This window comes from Poecilia formosa, unplaced genomic scaffold (genome assembly GCF_000485575.1).
Source record: "Poecilia formosa unplaced genomic scaffold, Poecilia_formosa-5.1.2 Scaffold2229, whole genome shotgun sequence".
In the NCBI taxonomy this organism is placed as follows: Eukaryota; Metazoa; Chordata; class Actinopteri; order Cyprinodontiformes; family Poeciliidae; genus Poecilia; species Poecilia formosa.
In genome coordinates this window covers 3,236-20,224 of record NW_006802168.1, presented here as the reverse complement: position 1 = coordinate 20,224, position 16,989 = coordinate 3,236, and the positions used below count along the sequence as shown (strand labels likewise).

The window sequence follows — 16,989 nt, the reverse complement described above, 5'->3', positions numbered from 1 at the left end:
AAGTTATGAGAATAAAATCATTATGAGATGAATGTTTAATGAGTTATGATGCCGTCAGCTAGTCAAGTGACCAGCTCAGCTAGTTTGGTGATGTGTTAAAAGATGAAATATTTTCTTATTTGTAAAACCGATGCCAAAGCATAACTTCTTCAAATTAGTTAGTTAGTCACAAGACGTGCAACATTTTTCATTTTAACTTGTTATTATTTTTGGTGTATAAGTTTTCATAAAATTACTGCTTCATTTTCCTACTATTATGACTTTATTCTGGTAATAATATGACTTTAAAAACATCTTAGCCTGGCTCTAATACTTTATTGTAAATAAAGCTCTAATGTAAGGTATTAAACTAATCGGTTTTGCAACTTCTGGTATGATATACATAATTTGAAGATACAAAAGTTTCAGTTTGTCTATAATTCTTCCCAGAAATACATTCAGCTTTTCAACATTCTGCAAGTCTGCTTTTCTGTTTTGACTTCTGGTTCTACTGGTTTCTACTGCCTTCCACTGATTTTACTACCTTTCAGCTTTTCAACATTCTGCATTATTGTTAGTTTTCATGTTAAACTGAAGACAGGTTTTTGGGGTCATCCATTTTGTCTTTGACCAGAATTCTGTTTGATTTGAATTTTCACCCAGTTCAGGCTCACCCGTCCTGAAAAAAGTCTTCATTTTTCTGGAACTGGTCTTTAGGTCCCTCTTCATCGTCATCGGGCGCAGGCTTGGGCCCGTCATGGACTTCAGGCGTGGTTTTGGCGTTCTCAGGGCTGGCATCGATGTCGTCGTAGTTTTCCTGTGAGTCTTCCACTTCGTAGGTCACACCGTCTGTTCAAAGACAAACAGCTAGCAGTCAGCCAGGTGAATTCAGCGTATTGAAATGATGATTGAAACCGGATGAAAACTTTCCATCACTTGGCTTATCAACCCCGTCTTGCAGGTCTTGGTCTTTAGCAGCTCGGACCACGGAGCCCTGAGGTGTGAGAGGCTGAGCCTCGGTCACCTCATCCACGTCGTCATAGTTGTAGGACTTGTTGCTCTCCACATCTCTCTCCTTCTCCACGTCTGAGTCGGATCTGAATCCTACATTAAAAACTCAGAGCTCAGACGAAGCAAAACGTCTGCTGATTGAATATTAATGGCCGTTCATAAGCCATTCATCTTTGTTTCAAAAATTAAAAGATAAATAAATTTAAATCTATTGAAATGAACTGCTTAGTTGTACTTACTGCCACGATTGAAGCTTCCCATTTCATCTGATTTGTCGACGTCTTCATACTCTCCACTATCCCAGTCTGCTTCTTCCATATCTGCTGCTTTAGAAACAGGTCAGAAATTTACTGATAGATTTTAAAACACTAAAAACAAAAACATAAATGGAAACACCTGTCAGAAGACTCAAACGTCCAAATTGACCACCGAGTTCAAAGTAATCGCAGTTCAACGTCAGCAACCTGCTTTCACAAAGTTCCACTGTTGAAAAATGACTAAATGTGACCTATGACTCTCACCACCAAAGAAAAAAACAATACAAATAGAATGTTGGTAAAACTAAAAGACTTCTTTGAACTTTAAAAGAAAGGCACAAACAGTGTTTTTGAGAAACAATAACTGACCCAAACAGACGTTAGGCATCATTTTTGAAAAGATGAAAGCAAAATTCTTGTTTTTGGATCTAACAAGCACTGAGGCAACATGCTTTTAATAAAAGCATGTTGCCTCATTCTGAAGAGGAAATATAGCAGTAGCTACATTTCCATCCAATTCTTAGGTGAATTCTTGAGTGAACCTTTAAAATGTCGCAAAAAAAGAAAAACATGAGTTAGGTGCATTCCCATCCCTGATTTGGAGCGAATCAACTAATGGGTAATTTTGTCAGTTTGCATGTAGTTGTTTTGTCGCTGTAAGAAATGAGATATAAACGTCACAAACTAGAATGAATCACTCAAAACTGGAGCTGGAGGTTTAGGCCACGAAATGTTTCTGAGTCTCGTGACACAGACCCACCTGTAGGTGGGTAGCGTTCACTACATCAGAACTTATTTGGCAAATATGTTTCCATCTTTACTTTAGCATCTTAGCAATTTTTCAGAAAAGCCAAAAACCACCGCAAACATTTTTACAAGACTGAGAAAGTTATTTCTCAATCTCAGAGAAATAAGAGATTGAGAAATAATCTCAGTCTCTTGTTTCTAAAAAACAGGTTAATTAATTTTCCATATCTAGGAATTCTGAGAAGTATTTCATCATTTTCTAATGAAATACTTCAAAATGTGCATTAAAAAAAGTGTTGATGGAAACACAGTTAATGACTCCAAACACAGCCGTAAGCGAGCAGTGTCTTGGTTTCAGCACAACAAGCCCTGAACCTTCATCTGACAGAAAACCAGACAGGTGGCATCAAACTGTTGGAGGCAAAGCCAAGAAATGCAGAGGGACTGTGGAGTCTAGTCAAATCACTGGGAACTGGAATAGCTGAGAAAGCAGTTTGACAGCACACAACACAGAGGCATAGCAGTTATCAAAAATATTATTTATGCATCTAAATATAGGCCAATTATGACAGAGTGAGAAAAAGTGAAAAGATAAGTTATAAAATTACGAAAACAGTAATGAAATGAAGAGAATAAAGTCATATATTATGATAATAATATATAAGATTAAAATCGAAATAATACAAGAAGTCATAATATTTTGAGAATAAAATCATGGTATTATAATGATAAAGTCATAATACCACAAGAATACAGTTGTAGGAGAATAAAATCTTAATAATACAAGAATAAAGCCATAATATTTTGGGAATAAACTTTATTCCTGTACGACTTTATTATTTTCTTTATTCTCATGAAAATTACTCTCATAGTTATGACTTGTTCTTAGCATGACCCTGGTACTAATTCACAGGAAAGCTAAATCACTTTCACTTCATCCAGTAAATATTTGATTTTGTAAATAAAAGCCATCTCAGCTGTTTTTGACCAGTCCAGTGTCTTTTGAAATAAATTAGACTTTTTTTCTCTTCAGGTTTTAATTTGAATTGTATGTGCAATGTTAACTTTGCATTTGCCTATATACATATAGAAGGGGAACTCATAAGAAAAATGTTCAGACAGACTCTTTTAATAAGCAGTTTTGTTTCTAATATCAGATTCTTGCCTCTGTTTCTATCAGTGTAGAGTTGGTTCATGGTGAATGTAACCCACAGAACCCTTTACTGACGTTCCGCTCAACAATGAGAACACTTCATTGTGTTTTCTTGGACATTACGCCAAGGTCCGATTTCAGGAAGCATGAAGACAGACTGCCCCCTAGAGGAAACACACTGCAGCACACCTTTGTCCTCCATTGGCTCAAACTCTGACTTGGGCTCAGACAAAGAACCACAGTTGTTATTTTAATGGATAAAAACATCTACTGAGCATTTAGTGGAAATGGTTTCAGAGTACTTACATGGCATCATGGATTTCCTGTTCTTCCTCTTAATGCGGTATCGCACAAATACCACAATCAATGAAACCAGGATAAGAACAATTAGCACTCCAACAATAATAGGAACTGGATCTGTTGGTTCCGTTGGGGGAGGTTGTGTTGGTGGCTCCTGGTAACCTGAGATCAGAACAGGAATCAGAAGGAAGGCCATTAGATGTTATTTCCTTTCCTCCATCTTTGCATCACAACTGAGAGAAAATGTGAATATTGCAATGAAACGCTAAAAGTGACCAGTGAATATTTGTCCTCTGCTGTAGTTACCTTTACAGAAAAAAGAAGTAGGATTTTGACAGGTCTCCTTTAAGACACAGTAGCGCGGGTCTTTGTAGGAACTGCCACAGTCGAAACTTTTTTCCACTTTGGTCTTGTAAAAAATAAAACTTCAGTTAACACTATTTTACGTGAAATGAGTAAGACTCAAATACCTGTCCAAATATTTACAGGATTGAAGATTTACCTGTGGAATGTCTTTTTTCTTGTTTGAATCAAAAATTCCACAATTTAATTTGTTGCACAATTTATCTGATAACTCTCTTGTAAAGTTGGCTGGGCACACTTCCACATATTTGTCTGGGGTTTTCTGATATTTGATACGTAGCACACCACCACAACTGTCTGTTGTGTTAAACTCCACGTCACCTGCAATTCAAAAAGATATAAAGTCAAATTAAAAACACATTTGTTGGAAACTTAAACATGACAGAAAATGTAGTCATGACTTCTGTCTGACAAAAAAGTTTTCTTTTTTTTTAAACATATGACATGCCCTTCTGTAGAATGTGGCAAAATAATCAGTTCCTTTCCACCAGATAATCTGATTTGAATTTGTTAGTACATAAATATCATAATGATGAATAAATATTCTTTCAGATCTTGCTCCAGGTCATTTAAAAGGGACTTTTCCAGTGGACTAAGAACACAAAACAAGTATTTCACATGTCATTTAGTATAGAAGTAAATTCTCAGACAAGAAAAGTAAATAAATAAGTAAATAAATAAATAGGGGGCTGCACAGTGGCGCAGTTGGTAGAGCTGTTGCTGTTGCCCCGTAGCAAGAAGGTTCTGGGTTCGATTCCCAGCCTGGGTCTTTCTGCATGGAGTTTGCATGTTCTCCCTGTGCATGTGTGGGTTTTCTCCAGGTACTCCTAGATGTGAGTGTGTGTGCATGGTTGTTTGTCCTGTGTGTCTCTGTGTTGCACTGTGACAGACTGGCAACCTGTCCAGGGTGACCCCACCTCCCGCCTGGAAAGTTAGCTGGAGATAGGCACCAGCAACCCTCCCGACCCCACCAAGGGACAAGGGTGTAAAGAAAATGGATGGATGAATGAATATGGTGGATGAACACTTACGGCTGCAGTAGATAAATACGGGCCCTTCGTTGCACCTCCCTTTGGTTCGTTGGCACTGACCAATGAGGTAATTGTGGTTCTCACAGTGGACGTGATAGGAAACTGTAAGAGTTTTACGTTGGTTTTTGCTCAGATTAGGAATGGCATTGCCTCTTCCCAGCTGTTGGCAAACCATGTGTGAATATTCCTCTTTCCAGTGACTGTTGCAGACTGAAGCATCATCTATTGACAGCTCTCCATTTGCTGAAAGCTTAACAGTTGGTTCACCTGTAAACAAAAGCAGAAAAAGTCAAACTGATATTTGTTCTGAATGAAGATAGAGCAGACAACATCAACTGTGTCAACTAAACACTGAGTTCTACAAGTTTAATAAATAAAATCATCCTTTGAAAAATACCCTTTGTAATAACTTAGGTTATCTTTGTCTGATTTTAAAAATTTGCTTGATCAGAAATATTGAATGGTGACAAAGAAGTAAAAATAGAAGAAATCTGTAAGTAGGCCAAATGACCATTAGGCATTTAGTTCTTATTAGAAGCAGAGGAAGTATTACAATTGAAGTTTACACAACACTGAAGGTGAACTGTAGCTTCAATAGACATTCAAATTTGACTGCAGATTTTTCCTAAAAATAAAATGTAGTTGTTGAAAAACAAAAATGCTGTAGAATTTGTCTGTAGCCTCTGTTTCCATCATGGTTTATTTTCACAGCTACGTTTCTAACACTGTCAGTGAGGCTGTAATTATTAAAGAATAATCCACCACAAAATAAATCTTACCATGGCATTCAATGAAGAGTTTTGCTGTTTCATTCTGATCTCGTTGCTGTTTCTGTGTTTCACAATCCCAGATATTGGTAGAATTTTTGCACTTAAAAATTCCTTCATACCAATTGTCAGCCTTGAGGAGTTCAGTTGAGTTTCTGTATCTTTTGTAGTTCCCGCACTTCATAGCTTCACAAAGCTTCGTCCCCACGTCTTTTGAAAACTCTTGACTGGAGACAAAATTTCTTTTGGGCTCAGATTCCTTGTTGGAGTAAACAACCAGGTCTCCCTTACAGATGTTCTCAGAGGACGTCTGTGAAGGGCCAAAGTCTTCCAGTGCCAAAGTCTTCCAGTCTAAGACAAACGGCAGGAATCATATGAGAGCATGGCTAAAATACTTTAAGCAGAAATGTTTCGAAACAAATAAGAATCACACTAACTGGAGCAGTGGAGGCCTCCAAGGTCTGAAGTCTGGCTGTTGCTTCCAGACAACTCGGCCGTTTCAACTTTACATTCAGCTATTGTCTTTTGTGAACATTCCTGTATTATGATGACATGATTTTCTGTTGGTTTAGGCCCAAAGTAGGGCTTTGAGCTCAGACCGTTGCCACATTGCAGCTCCGTACAGATGGTGTTTTGAGTTTCCTTGTTGTCGAGAGTCTTTTTGCTCACTGGTAACCATTGGCCTTCGTAAGACACCTCAACGTTTCCAGAACATTTGTGACGCTGATTATCCTTATCATTAAATCTTGGCTTAATGCTGCCTGAAACAAAAACAGTAATTTTTTTTTTAAATTTGGCGAAAACCAAAGAAAATACTACCAGTTTTAACATTTTTTTTTTTTTTTTTTTTTTTTTTCAAAAAACAAGCCAATACCTTTACAAACAACATAGGCAGGTTTCTTGGAATCTTGATTCTTTGTGGATTCTGGATTCATCTCCATTTTAACAATGCTATACTGCCTCATATTGATGCTATTCTTCATTTTAAACAGACTTTTGAACTTAATTCCATCGCTTGTACCAGGCTTTTTTATGGGTTTTAGAATCTCAGTCCCACAGCCGAGTTCTTTACACAGCTCCTTGGACAGCGTATCTGACCAGTGCGCTCCACTTACATAACCGGTCTCATTTCCTGTAGAAATGTTGACCATTCCCCAGCATGTGTCCGTCAAAGTCACTGTAATATTTCCTATTGTGGTGTGGAAAACAAAGAATAAAAGGTTAGTTTTTTTCTAAAAGTTCCACCAAAAAACTAATTCATTATATGCTGATATGTTTAGCATTTGGATTACCTTCACATTCCACATGAGCAATAGTTGAATTACTTGAGTTAATTTGTGTTTTGTTGCAGTCAAAGATTGACTTCTGATCAGATGAGCAGCTAAATGATTCGTTCCACATGCGATTTTTGACTCCAGGAGAGCTCTGATTGTGTCTTGTCGCGTTCCCACAGTGCATCTGCTGGCACACTTTGTTGGCTAACTCTTTATTCCATCTTTCGTTTGACCCTGAGAGCCAATAGAGTTCTTCTTTGTACTCGATCGCCACATCGCCAGAACATGATTGGGGTCCATCCAGAAATAGCAACTTGTTTTCTGTGCAAACAAAGACAAGAGCCGTGAAGGAGGTGCAGCTGCAGCTTTTTTCAGATCAAACCTTGCAAATATTTAACTGAAATTGCCTTCAGTTAAAACTAATCATTTGATTAGCTTCCTCAAATGAAAACACGTTTCTCATCATGTCAATTAAATTATGGTTTCTTTTAAAGGGTCATTATTATGTATTTTCCATAGAAATTATAAAAATGTTTCATTTATCAACTTTAAAATCTCCTGCTCTTTCTGAAACTCCGCCTTGAGGAAGTCGTCACAACATCCCTCCTCTGTTTATCCTTTAACAACATTTTAACCAGAGTGACACTGAGCTCAGCAGACACAGTTCCACCAGGCGTTTGCTAATAGATGTTGGCTAGTCTGAAGGAGCTGAGTGGGGGAGTCGCAGGGGAGGACTGGTCTGTGAGGCGTCTGAGCTGCATCTCAAAGGCAGAGCTAGGTCCACCCAGACGTTTTGCACAGCTGGATGGTTGCCATGAAAGAATAACATGCATGAAAGAATCAAAAGTAATACTCCAGTTATGTTTTTAATGAGGAAACATCATTATGGCATGATATGAAGCTCAATTTAATATAATACTGCTTATTTAATTGCAATCCTAATATGTCGTAAATAAACACCTGTACATTATATCTGGGTAACAGTGCATTTAATGAAGGTGTTAAAAAGTTCAGTAACACTTTATTTGAAGGAGGTTGAATAAGACTAACATGACACTGTCATAAACATGACATAACACCTGTCATGAACATGAATAAGCCTTCATGAATATTTATGACTATTGTCATAAAGCATCATTCGGTAAATTATGACACTTTTAATACAAAGTTGACATTATTCAAAATGTCTTTGTTATGACAACTTGACATTAACCAAGAAATCATTACTGATATAAATTTGTTATAAAAGTATTACTGATTGCACTTTAAAAATTAGGTAACTTTATGTTATTAAAGGTAAAGTTTAAACAGTAATGATTTATTGGTTAATGTCAAGTTGTCATAACAAAGACATTTTGAATAATGTCAACTTTGTATTAAAAGTGTCATAATTTACCGAATGACGCTTTATGACAACAGTCATAAATATTCATGAAGGCTTATTCATGTTCATGACAGGTGTTATGTCATGTTTATGACAGTGTCATGACAGTCTTATTCACCCCCCTTCAAATAAAGTGTTACCAAAAGTTCAACCTTTGTCGCACAAATATTGTAATAATAACAGTAATCAAAATATTTTTCTCACTTAAACTAATACTTTGGATTCAGTTTCACAGTTGAGTTTGTTTTAGAAGGAGCTTGTTGATAACCTGCATAAGATATCCCACTCTATCCTGGATATCAAAGGGGAGGGGTGGGTACGAGAGTGATTGACAGCACTAAGACCCTCCTCTTGGTTTCTGGTGTATTACTGCAATTAGCACTGGGAGAAGGCAGAGAATTATCTGTGTCCTATTATACTGTCACGACATACTGATAATTTTTACAATTATGTAAAAAACATATTTTTGTAAAAGTTACAAACTACAGTTTAAAAGAGATATTGGACTATTTTCTCTGGTAAATTGGATGAATGAAGTAACTACAACTCCTTGATCAAATAATTTATGTCATTGTAAATGTTAAAAAATGATCAAGAATTAAAAATATCAGCGGTGGTGCTAGAGTAGAATTTGAAATGGCCCCCATAAGTTAAACTAAACTGGGGTTCAAATGGTCCCTTGGTTATTTTCACACACATGCACAGTTGTGTCTTTTGCTTTCTGCATCGTTTCTGTAAATATTTCACATTCTATTGTTACTACCAGAAACATCTGGGAATGTTTCTGGTTGTAAAAGTGTTAAAGTGTTAAAATAACAAACAAAAAAAGGGGGGAAAAAAACAACAACTCACCATTGCAAATTAGCTGCACTGCTTTCTCATTCCTATTTTGATTGTTGGTGTTAGTGGCTGTACAGTCAGCCAGGTTTTTGTCACTCTGTTGACACCTGAAGGTCAGCATTTCACCAGTGCCCTGGCTGAATTCATCAGAATCAGATTTGTCTTTTCCATCATCCCCACAGTCCAACTGCTTGCAGGCGTGTTTTGTATAACTGCCATCCCAGTTTTCCTTACTGACCCTTTTCCACTGGCCTTCATCCTTAACTTCCAATCTACCAGCACACTTTCCAGGGCCATCCTGCAGTCTGACTTCCCGACTACCTGAAACCAAGTGGAAAACAGAAGGTTAAAGCACTGGAAACCATCTTTAGACAGCTAGAGATGTCACTGAGTTGCTTCAAAACTTTCTGATCGGCAGTCCCACCTTGACAGACAACATAGGGAGCAGATGTGCACTTTTGACTGCGATGTTCGGCTCTGCAGTACCACAGGGAGGACTCACTGCCTGTGCACTTCACATGGTTCATTATCCCATTTTTTCCGTTTATGGTTTTCAACTCCTTAATCACCTGAAAGAAATGTAATGACAGCTTTCAGGTGCTTTTAATAAACAGAAAAGACAAAGAGGCTGATTGTTTCAAAACACAAAAGAATAACATGAAATGAAGAGAATAATCTTTCAAAGAATATGTTGACTCTGCTGATGCTTAAATGAACAGAGATGGCTTAGAAAAGTCATATTCAGTGACAATAAGACTTTTTAGGCTTTTTATTAAGCCTTAAAAATCTCAATTAAACAAATAATTTAACCTACTTATGTCATGTACTTTTTAGAAAATGGCCTGTCAAAATTATTAATACCCTTCTCAGTATTCAGTTCTAGTTTTCACTGGTATCCAGACAAATCATCTGGATAACAAAGACAAATCTACCAAATATAGGAGAAATATAAGACCTCAAGTATTTGAAGGTCCTGATGTTGATCAGATTCTCTATCAGGTTTAAGTTTGGAATCTTCCTGAGTTGCTCTAAAGCATTAATGTTGGTTTCAGTTGAAAGGAATGTGCTGAACACAACCTAATATCACGGTCAACCTTAATCTATCAGGGTCATGAATATGTTTGGGCTTCACTGTATCAATCAAAATGACGACAGAGACCAGCAAGTTAACCCTGAAGACTCACCTTCCCACAATTCAGTTCTTTGCAGACCATTTCAGATTCTTTCTCAGTCCAGTCATCACCACAAACATGGCTTTTTTTATCATTCTTTTGAGTCTTTTGTATTTTGACGTAACCATAACACTTGGTTTCTCTGTCACTGTCATCTGTCAGAAGGACTTTCACTTTGTCTATGTTTAGAAAGAAAAATAAATTAAAAAAGGAAAAAACGAAATAAGTGCAAAATGCAGCTCTTCTAATTTATTATTTTCAACAAATACATAAATGAAGAGGAAGGGAACTGATCACAAAATCACAAATAAAACTACTTTGCTAAATACTAACTGGATTACCTGGGCAATGCACATTGTCGTTTGCGGCATTCTGTTGAGAGGTTTCACCGCAGTGTAGTTTCTTACACAAGTCAGGAATCGTTTGATTTTTGGGTTTTTTCCACTTGTCATTCTCCTCCTCTTCCAGTTGCCCAGAGCAAACGTTGGCAGTGTTTCCTCTCAGCTGCAATCTTTTGTGGTCTGAAAACCAATCAAAGGATTTACATCTGCTTCAGTCTCACAACAGTTTCACAGATGATGTCGGGATCACACAGTGTTTGTTACCTGTACAACTGACCGCTGCAGGCAAAATGCATTTTGAGGGATGTGATTCTATGCACTGCCACAGATGTTTAACGTTCTGAATGCCTGAACAATTTATTTTTTTGAATGCCCCCTGCTGCGAACTCATGAATCCTTCAGTCCTCATCCATTGAGATGTCACAATTTTTCCAGTCTCCCCACAGCCAGGAATGCTTTTGCACAAACGTGTGGCATCATCTGCTCCTGCATTCATGAAAATAATTATAGAAAGAAGGAAAAGTTCAAAAGTGATTCATTTCTGAGTGATTATAAAGCATTATTTCAAGAACAAGGCTGCAATAGCACAAGAAGAATGCAAAGAAAATATTAAAAACACAAAATCCCTCAGAAGCTTTGTTACATTGTCAAAAACTCTACTGTAAAAATGTCAGGAAAATGTTAGGAAAATGTCAGTAGTTAAACTGATAGTTTCACTTTTTTTCTCCAAATATAAAAATGATTAAGATGTGTTTGAAATGACAACATTGTCTTTGATATAAATTATAAAAGAAAATACATACTGAAGTAATTTCACTCGAACTTTTCATGATGTTATTGTTGCTTCTGATCAAAGAAACATTTATACATTTGTAAAGATAAAAGTGTGTATTTTGTTTTGGGCAGCGTTGGGGTTTGGTTCTTCCCTTTTGAGCCTTTGTCGGTCATTTCATGCCCAATTCTTTCAGGAGGGATAATTATTTACTCAGAGTATGACTTATACGACTTCTACAAATAATATCTAAGAAAAATAGCCCACTCAGAATTATCAAAAGTGATGTTGGCGGGGGGAAAAAAATCACTTTTGGAAAAATAAAAAATAAAAAAAATAAAATAAAATACTTAGGCCATCACTCAATAATGTGAATCAGAATAAAAATAAATGAGGATACAGTATGACACCCTCCCACTCAGAATGAGTCAATTTTTCCTTTGAGCTCTTTTACAGAATCATGTTTTACTGTGAGGATCTGAGGTGGGCTCTTACCAAACCCCTCATTGCAGATGTAACCAGTTTCCTTCTTGTCAGACTGAATTGTGTACTTGACCGCTCCTTCACACTTATGTTGTTCCAAGTGGAAGCTGATATTATCTATAAAAAAAATGTTAAAAACACTTTCAGCATTTTGAAACAGAATATTGGACTTTGATTGGTTATGTTGTTCATGGATACGTGTAATGTGAATTATCAAAGACTTACATGAACATTTGACCTTCTTCACCGTGGGCTTTCGGTAAAAGCTGACGCTTGGACCAGGCCAGCCGTCACAGTCCCACAGACTTTCTTCGTTCCCTTTGCAATCCAGTTCATTCAGCCAGACTGGGCGGCTGTAGGACCTGTACACGTTGGAGTTTCCCACTGGTCGTCCACAGTGAGTGGATTTACACACCACTTCGTCAGTTTTTTCGTTCCAATTTTTGTCTCCAACATAGCCCATTTCGTTGTCGTAATAAACCTCCACATGTCCTTCACAGGGGTTAGCGTCATTTTCGTTCCGTAGGATGATCTTCCCTTGTTTTGCATCTGGTTTAAAAATGAGAGATTTATGAAGCAGAAAAGCATTTTTCTGAGAGGCAGCATCACACATCGGCATCATGTTCAAAAGCAGTCTTTGTTTTGCACCAGTCAGAAGTTTTCATCCATCTGCAAGTCAAGTCAGAATAGTAGGCACTTTTAAACACAGCCAGGGGTTTTTCTGACAGGGTTCACATGTTCTCCTCATGCATGTGCATTTCAGTCAAAAATGTATTAGTAAACAATCTAAATATTTAGCTTCAAATAAAATTTTAAATTCAGAGCTAAATATTAAGGTAATACACAAATTATTGGAAGTGGACTACCAAAATAAAAGCTGGTTTTTGGTGAGACCGAATCGCTTCATGTCACGTTTTTATCATCATTTCTTCTCTCGACTTGTACGATATTTCAGCTTAGAACTAAAGATGGCAATACAGACATTTACCAACATGTGAACATGATGCTGAAGTGACTCAGCCTCAGCAATGCAGCAGAAGTTCAGAGCATCCAGCTTTTATTTTGACAGCTCACTTCTTCTAATAGGCAAGTGACTTGGCTAATTAGCTAAATAGTTAGTCCTGAGATAAATACTTAGATTGGAGTTAAAAAGTTAGATTACTCACTAAATACTTAGTTTGAAGCTACGGTAACTAAATATTAAGTTTTATCTTACTAAATATGTAGTTTGAAGTTCTAAAGGTAATAATCTATCTTTCTAACAAAATATTTTCTTTGAAGCAAAATAAAATTATTTGAATATTGAATAATATTCATAAAGAAGGTGGATACATGAGTGGAGACATTTATATACAAAACCCATTTATTATAAATATCTGAGGTTTAATTTGTGTGTTGTTTTTTTAAATCCTCTCCATAAAACTTCCACACCTCAAAAGGCATCCTTACACTAATTTAATTTGACTTATTTCCTTGAACATTATTGTTTCAGATAATAATTTATTTGTGTGTTCACTGAAATGTTAGAGCCTGACTGATTAATGACACACAAAAAAATTATAAAAAAATGAAATAAAAAATAAGTTAATAAAACTCAGGCAATATGCCGGCAAGCTTTAAGCTTCATTACAAGACATTTCATGGTTTATTTTAAGTTAAATTATTTGCAGAAAATAATAGCATTTTGAAGCAATAAACTCTCACTTTCACAGTACAACATGTCAAATGTTTACATACTGTCATCATGGGAAATAAGTTTGATAGGTTTAGGCTTAATGTGAAGCTTTTCTAAAAAAAATTCAGTGAAATTATTATTCAAGAAACCATTGTAATAAATAAATAAAAAGGGACTCTGTACATAAGTTTGAATTTATTTTGTATTATCTGTAATATGCACAGTCAGAAATTATACATACATGCTTCAAGATGTATACAGACCTCAGACAAGAATATTATTTTTTTTTATTTTTTCAAAGATTTTATTGGCTCTAGTGGCCTGTATTTGAAAGTAGTTAAACAGGAAAGTGGGTAATGACAGAGTGGGAGACATGCAGCAAAAGTCATCAGGCCGGGAATCGAACCGGCGACGGCCAGATTGAGGACTCAGGCCTCCATATGTGAGTTGTGCGTAACCACAGCACCCCGATCACACTTTTTCTCAAATGTCCCTTAGAATCAACTTTTTGTAGCCAATAATATTTTTCTTCTACAATTCAGGCTGAATATTTGAGCTTGCTTCTTGACAGAAGATCTAATATTTAACCAAATATTCATATTTGATGTATGTATATATTTGAATACTGACTTGTTCAAATGCATCAATAAATGCCCCCAATTTAATGATGGGGCCCATCGGTATGGGCCCATCAGGATCTAAACAAATCTAAATTTCTGCTTGTGACTGAATATGTTTTAATAATAAAAATAAATTTAAAAAACTCAAATATTTAACAGTTAGATCATAATGTTGACAACTACTAAATAAAGAATTTCACATCTGTATAAGTTTCTGTTCAAATACAGAAAATGACTTGTTGCCTAATACTGCCATATTATTAAGTAATAATAATATTGTATATTGTTTTTTAAAAAATGTAGTTTTATAAAATAAAAAAAATAAATAAATAACAACAAATAATGTTGCGTGTAAAGTCCAAACATTAGAACTTTTGTTGTTAATTGTAGAATGATCAAACAAAATCTGCGGATGTTTAATAATGTGGTTAACACATTTATATTTAATAAACACTTTTACTTTCATAAGTGTGAGAGATGATATTCTAATCTGATGACATCAACAACTGAAAGTGACAAAGGAAAAAAAGACAGCCAAATAAGAAGTATGATATGTAATAGGATGTTTATGGTCCCTTATAACAAGACATTTTTCCAATGTTAGAAGTGAAATAAACGAAAGGAACTAATACTTTTTCATCAACATTAAGTAATTATTGACTTAAAATAAACTTTCCAGCATCTTGCTGGCAAATTACTTGTAAGTCAGTTTTGTCTTATTTCAAGTGTACCATGATATCTGCTCTAGAAACCAGAACAAAAGTACTTGGTGAGATTTTGAGTTTTTGCAGTGTGATATGAAAATAAATATTCTCTTGCAAATTCAGGATCAAGTGTAACGTCTGTCACAAATGAAAAGTAAAAATAAAATCGTAACTCACCTGCTGAGTTCACCGGCCCGAAGTGAGCGAAGGTGTGGAGGAGCAGAAGCAGGAACCACATCGTCGCCACAGCGCAAAGCGACTGAGGTCTGATGATGATCTGCTCCACTTTATACTGACAGGGAAACGCCCGCCAACATGCCTGTGAGCAGCAGACGGCCCTTCTTTAAACTCTTAGATGCAGCTTGGAAGAAAAACGTACAAACTTTTTTAGTTGTTGTTTTTTCACAAAAATGCACAGACAAATTTAACATAACTCAAACGTCATATAATGTATACAAACTCTAAATGTCAACTATAACTTTGTGATGATAAATGACTTGAGATGTGAGAATGTGAAAAATCCGGGCCCAACAGACCTTATAGAGATTTAACAAAGCCAGGTAATAAATTCAACACAGACACAGATAATTTATTAACATTTATGAAAATAATACAAACAGACATCATATTAATGGAAAGATACAGACCTGTAATTTATTGAACTACTAACAATTTTTTTATTATTATTGCTTTTTTTCTGCAGCTAACAAAATTTTTGTGATTTGTGTAAAAGTAGACAATATAGATTTATTATTATTTTTATGCACTAATTCATGGTTCATACTCAAATTATGGATTATTGAAAATAAAGCAAAAGCAGTTTTTGTCTTGTATTCAAAAGAAGCATGAATACATAAAAAGTCAGTCTGTTTTTGTCTAAAGAAACATTGCCTGTGTGATTAAATTAAGATATTGACATTTATGATATGAAAGAGATGCTAATTATGAACTTATGAACCATAAAATAAAAATCTTTTTGAGGGGTATCTGGAAAAACAACAGGTAAGCACTAAACCTTAAAAACCAACATAACATTAAAGTTAAGATTATTTAATTATTCTTATTTGTTTCACCACAATCAAAATGCAACATAACACGTGTAAAACATTTCATTTAACCTGATAAATTCAGATTCATGAAAAAAAAAATAATAATAAGGAACAATCAAAATGTTATTCCAAAATTAATTTTGGAATAAAAAGTTATTTTATAATTATTTTATAATAATTATTTTATAATTTTTAATATTTCATATATATAATGTTAAATGTCTAAAAATTTATATTTTATAACATCAGTTATGTGCTATAAAAAATGTAATTTTTGTTGTGACACCAATTCATTATGTTCTGTGTCTCATTCTTGTTTTTCAAAATATTCCTTTTAATGTAAACCTCCTCATTTGTCTGTTTGTGTTTTTGTAGTCTGCTTGGTTATTTTTGGTTATTTTATTTTTATTGATTTTTCTCCTTCTGTTATCGGGTTAATTATTTAGGAGATCTATACCCCTACTTGATTTTTGTCAGTTTGTAATGTTTATTGTATACACACTAATTGGTGAATAAAAAATCTTGAAAAATAATAATAATATTAATACATTAACCCACCAACTTAATATTTTTATTGTGATTGTATTTAAAATAAACCTGTGATCTTTTGATCATGGTTTAATCCATTAGGTAATTTTTTTTTATAAAATATTTTCTTTGTTAATAAAATGATAACAACAATAGTTATTCTTAGCTCACGTCTATCAGTTTGTATTTATTTCATGGTTTTCTGTGATATTCCTGACACCAGACAAACGTCCGTTTTAAAGCCTGAAGACGTTTCAGCAGAGCAGTGGAAGCGGCAGCCATCAAGGGAGTCGAATGTCACATTACATCAGAGAAATGTCAAACTATTAATATTCTTACAGAGGATAGATAATATTTGTGAGGGGTTAAAAAATGATCAGCATCCTGCTTCATGTTATCAGAAGGCATCAGGAAATTAGAAAAAAAAAAAGATGTAATAAAGATTTTAAAGTGTGTGACTTAGTCGAGATAAAGACGTTCATGTCAGATCAGGAAGAAGTCAAGTGCGAATCCAAAATCCATTTGGTTTGCTTTCTGTG

At 35.3% G+C, this 16,989-nt stretch overlaps 1 protein-coding gene across 2 annotated transcripts; it reads right to left on the bottom strand.

Moving 5' to 3' along the window:
* Positions 1-624: 624 nt before the first annotated feature.
* On the bottom strand, positions 625-15,186 carry LOC103133073 (scavenger receptor cysteine-rich type 1 protein M130-like). Of its 2 annotated transcripts, none has more exons than XM_016667724.1 (19): positions 15,051-15,186; positions 12,100-12,423; positions 11,887-11,991; positions 10,884-11,105; positions 10,620-10,799; positions 10,291-10,457; positions 9,531-9,675; positions 9,119-9,427; positions 6,901-7,203; positions 6,483-6,797; positions 6,046-6,369; positions 5,621-5,959; positions 4,842-5,108; positions 3,950-4,131; positions 3,754-3,856; positions 3,454-3,609; positions 1,230-1,313; positions 910-1,083; positions 625-828 (listed from the first exon to the last, which is right to left on the bottom strand). In XM_016667724.1, exons 1-19 carry the CDS (start codon positions 15,109-15,111, stop codon positions 650-652), a joined length of 3,939 nt encoding a protein of 1,312 aa, XP_016523210.1. In that variant the 5' UTR covers positions 15,112-15,186; the 3' UTR covers positions 625-649. The 2 variants fall into 2 exon arrangements, with proteins under 2 accessions (XP_016523210.1, XP_007544900.1); XM_007544838.2 differs by having other exon boundaries at positions 1,230-1,316; positions 15,051-15,185.
* Between the last annotated feature and the right edge of the window lie 1,803 nt (positions 15,187-16,989).